The 4,916-nt window shown below is 42.6% G+C and overlaps 2 protein-coding genes across 2 annotated transcripts; one reads left to right on the forward strand and one right to left on the reverse strand.

The window, feature by feature from the left end:
- Positions 1–267: 267 nt before the first annotated feature.
- On the reverse strand, positions 268–1,638 carry O0I10_013107 (uncharacterized protein; the record flags this gene model as incomplete). Its single annotated transcript, XM_058492947.1, has 5 exons — positions 268–362; positions 414–662; positions 726–1,073; positions 1,137–1,489; positions 1,547–1,638. 5 exons carry the CDS (start codon positions 1,636–1,638, stop codon positions 268–270), a joined length of 1,137 nt encoding a protein of 378 aa, XP_058336286.1.
- Positions 1,639–1,956: 318 nt separating this feature from the next.
- O0I10_013108 (uncharacterized protein) lies at positions 1,957–3,928 on the forward strand (the record flags this gene model as incomplete). The annotated part of the gene is made up of 2 exons (XM_058492948.1): positions 1,957–2,042; positions 2,890–3,928. The coding sequence occupies 2 exons, from the start codon at positions 1,957–1,959 to the stop codon at positions 3,926–3,928; spliced, it is 1,125 nt and encodes a 374-aa protein (XP_058336287.1).
- Between the last annotated feature and the right edge of the window lie 988 nt (positions 3,929–4,916).

Genomic DNA, 4,916 nt, shown 5'->3' on the forward strand with positions numbered 1-4,916 from the left:
TCATGGTGCGGTATTAGATCTGTTAGGCTGTAGGTAATAATGCTAGAGGTTCAGGATGTGTGTGAGGTATCGGTGTTCCTGATGCCAAGTGGCAACCGATGAATGTGAGATATCATTTGTTCAAGTCTAAAACACACATGTTGGATCTTTATTGGGTATGATGGATAGCCTGAATACAACATACAGCAACTTTTAATCTATTCCATTACTGCTTCTAACGTGACTGCAGTGTACTTAGTAAAACAAATAAATGTCTATGGACTTTGTTTATTGGCCTCTAGGGCGTTTCCTATGAGAGTCAGCTGTGTATTCACCTGATGTGTCATCATCATCCTCGTTATCGGTTTCCCATTGCGTATTATCTAATCATTGACTTAGCTAATCATTGTAGATTTTCAAGTCAATTCACTTACCATTGAACTCCGAATCATCGTGATCCAAATCGCTACGTTCCAGTTTGACCTCTGTATACATGAATTCTTCATCTATATCATCCGAAGAAGTAACCTTGTCAAAGGATACTTCTTTTAATGCCTTGATAATGCCACCCCAGAGGTCCCCAGCATGCTTGCGACGGAAAATGAACTCGGCAAGACGATACTTCATGATCGGAGCTGTTCTGTGGCGGGCCTTAATAATGCACTTGATGCCATTCCAGGTTCCTAAATCATATGACCAATTATTAGCATATAGTAACAAGATCGTGATTATATGTAGTACTTTACCTTCGATGGTGTTTGTATGAACACCAGCCGCAGTCTTGAACTCCTTGGCGTGGTTGACAGTCTCATGGCGGTAGCCTTTGCCAGGAATACGTGCGAGACCATTGTACCCCTTCCAACAGTCCGTTCGAATTTCGCTACCTTCTTTGATGTAATTACTCAAGATCAGGTGCAAAGTATCCTTCTTGCGATCTTCGACGGTTGTCACAAAAATCTTGCGTTCAGGAGTACGCTCGACACCGCCAACAACCCACACACCTTCAACACGATGGCCTTTGTGGCTTTTACGTTTGCCAAACTTAGATTCATCCACTTCGACAATGATGCGGTTGCCATCTTCGTCAATGCCACCTATAACAAACATCATGTTCAATACATGATTACACACACGTTCTTACAAACGATGTCACCTACCAACAGATACATCTTCGTCTTTGATGTCGGCATTCATCAAACGATATAGCAAGCGCACAACGGCACGAATGGTTGGTGCAGATACACCCGTCAGGTCTTGAATAGCCTGGAATTCCAACTTGTAAAGGTAGAGCCACACAATACCAAGAACTTGATGCATGCCGATCTTGAGCCCTGAGAAAAAGCTTCCTTCACGAATAGACTTCTTTTGACGGTTGCAGCGTTCAGATGGGCGATGGGTGCACTTCCATATGAGGTTTGGTTGTCCATCTTTCTTGACTTCAATCAACCTCATGTCAATTCCAGCCTTGCACTTCATCGACTTGCAGTAAATCCCTTCATCGTATAACCATCTGCATAGAGATTAATACATGACTACTTTTATTGCCCAAATAATTAAGTAAACAAACCTTTCAACAGTCAAACTATCAGGAAATTTGCTTGTGAAATCCCAAATGGTTTGAGCACCCTTTTGCTTAGTATGATTCTTAACAACAGGCATAATGATCAATGAATGAAAGAAAGAAGAGAAAGAGAGAGCAACAACCATCGGGCCCCACAGCTACCTAAAAAGTTTTCACTTACGAAGTCACAACTTCAAAAAAAAAGAACAAAATATAGACATCACTCATGGTAAAAAGGTACTCCCCGGGAATCGAACCCATACCTCTTGGTCAACAGAGAGGGATGTTGACCATTAAACCAAACTTTCGAACTGGCAACTGACACGGCGCGTGGTGGTATAAGTACTGGTGGCCTGCCTGGTTTGGAAAGTCGTCGTATGGTGATGAAAGAAGTATCATGGTGTAGCGGAGTAGCCATGGATACCATTATTGAAGACGCCATCTTGTTTGGGAGGATCGTTGTGGAGCAATTTGGAGTTGAAGTTGAAGAAGTGAGTGATTGGTCGGAGTGAAGTGGTAGCCTGCGGACCCTTAGCGGCACCCTTCATCTCTTTACAACTACGACATGGCCAATCCTCTTTATTAGAATGAGACATTGTTGTTGTGGCTGATCCCTTGCCAGTAAAAGGGACGTCTAAATAAATTTTTGATGATTATCATTTTCTTCCTCTAATTTTGTGGTTGCCTGGTTATCAGAACGACGTGGTCAGAACGATACAGGAGCACATTATTATACATTTATTTGATCTTTGGGTTCATTTGACTACCGAGCTATAAGAATCCCCCTTTCGCATTCTTTTCGTATTATTACACCACGTCTCGCATATCACACGTATCACAACCTCCCCACATTTCGGTATGGTGACCCACGCAAGCGCCAAAAATAGAAGTGGTCAAAGCCTGTATTGCGATTTTGGCACTTTCACCAAAATACTACGACTCTATATCACCACCGACAATGGTTGGCAAGTCATTTAGTCGATTGGCTGTCGAGAAAATGAAGGTCAAAGTTGGGTGCGTTTTTCTCATCATGTACAAGGTTTTTGGACTTGCTCTCTTCATCTACAGCATTAGCAGTGGTATGAAAAGCTGATAGAAGTGTCGACGAATAAGCCATGGTCCCTCAAGTGTATAGCTTTGGTTTAGCCTTCTTTAGGTACAAAATTGGGCATCATTTTCGTATGTGACTGCTTTTTGAGATTGTTTTAGATCGTTTCGGAGCATGCTGTTACCATGTCGGTGTTTTATTTAAAGCCCAGTTTCCTTATTTAGCTACGTATATTTATGTATATATAGTATATAAAATGTGGTCCCCTATCTTTTCAATGATCCATCCTGAAACTTCAAAGGGATCCTGATGGATTGGAAGATCTTTTTCAAAAGTTACCCGCCTTGGTGGTCCTCTCCATCCAGGGTGTACTTGATGTTGACTACCTGGATAGAGTCAGCCAATACTGTCCATCGCTAAAGTGCCTCAAATACAACGCACCCCCTCATGACGTGATCCAATGGCCGTACAAATGGGATACGAGTCTTGAACAAGGCATCCAAGAACTTTATTTTGGTGATGGATACTATGGTGATTTTACGGAGCATATGAATGAGAACATAATACGAGCATCCAAGACGTTAAAGTATCTCAATGTGCAGCATTCGCTCTTTGAGTACGAACCTGCTATGATTCCCCTTCCACCAGAGACCACGTTTCCCTATTTGGTTCATTTGTCTGGAGCTCCCGAGTATGATGACGTACTTCGTCTTTTGCTCAGTATCATTCCTCGTGCACCACATCTTGAGGTAATCAAATTGGACGATCCTTTCATTGAGTGGGAAGACACAGCTCCTATTGATATGATGGCGGCATGTATTCATCTTACCAATACGAATGTGATCATGGAAGAAACCCATCAGGATGTCAATGCTATGAAACGATTTCTCAACACGCATATCCAAAAGGGCCATCATTCTCCATTACGATCGCTAGCAATAGGGATATGGACAGAAGAATGTGCCCAAGAGCTTTTACCACTCCTTTCACAATTGCCCTTGGTGGAAGATCTACATCTCGCTGTCGACTACGAATCACCATTGGCCACGATCATTGACGCCATCACCGCCAACAATGCCATCAAACAACTGAAAATCAGCGTTACGATATGCGATGTCATTGACGAACCTATCTTTGGTCGTTTACAGCATGCACACTCTCTGTCGTCATTGGCTATTGATGTGGATCACTTATCACCAATGGCAGCACTTTCGATACTTGAAGTGACCCAGCTCGTCCATTTGCAGATACCATTCAAGGGACTTGATGATTCAACCATTGACATTCTACGAACGCAGTTTCCCAATGTAAAAACCTTGCCATCCCCTTTTGCACTTTAGAGAGCTCCCATTTGTTTTCAAGCCATCTCATTGCACAAATAAATTAAGATGTGGGTGATGATAATGTCGTGACATCATACATAAGGTCTGCTTTAGCTTGAGTGATACGTTATTAGGTACACTTTACAAACCCCAGGGACATGGAATGATGCTATTGAGATCTACGCCAAAGAAATCAGAGTGTACATCTACAAAAGGTGATTCGCGAAGGGATTGCTTTATGGTATGCATGTACCCATCTTGATTTAGTATCCAAATTTAAATCTCTTTATTATGCAAGAGGGCATGGTATAAGGGATGGATCATTAAAGTAAGCGGGTGTCTACATAACCTAATCTGCTTGGAGCTGGAATGGTACATGGTGTTCGTTCCTTGAGTATGGATCGGATGTCTTCATCAATTGGCCAATAGCTAGTAAGATGTTGTAAATGATGGCACGCTTGTAAGCTTATCATGCCTGCTTGTGCATTACTCGTATTCCCACTGATAGTAAGACGCTTTAGATTTTGGTTGCGGCTGATTTGATAGAGGACACGGTTGGTCGTTGTACCACTGTTACCAATATGTACGGCCCCCAGATTATGGCATCCATGATGAAGCGACTCAAACAATCCAACAAAAGGCTCTTGTGCAAGATCATTGGTAAACAAATGGAATGTTGCCAAAGATTTCAACCCTCGGAAAGCGTGGATCAGCATTGGCTCCGCATTATGAAGGCGTACTTGAAGCATTTGCAAACGTGATCCACCTTTATCAGCCATGTAGTTGACATGGTCTCTCACAAACTCGGCCACAAGCGTGTCATAGTTCTCAGGACGTTAATTGGTGACAGTATCCAGTAATAGGCAGCGCAGGTGTTCGCATTTGGCCAAGGCTTGCAATGTAGATTTGCTGATTGTATAGCCGTATAGGGTGATCTCTTGCAAATAGGGCGCACGCTGAATGTTGTATCAAGCAAAGAATAAAGGTGGACAATAAGTCAGTGATA

The sequence above is a fragment of the Lichtheimia ornata genome (genome assembly GCF_029851405.1).
Source record: "Lichtheimia ornata isolate CBS 291.66 chromosome Unknown scaffold00244, whole genome shotgun sequence".
Lineage (NCBI taxonomy): Eukaryota > Fungi > Mucoromycota > Mucoromycetes > Mucorales > Lichtheimiaceae > Lichtheimia > Lichtheimia ornata.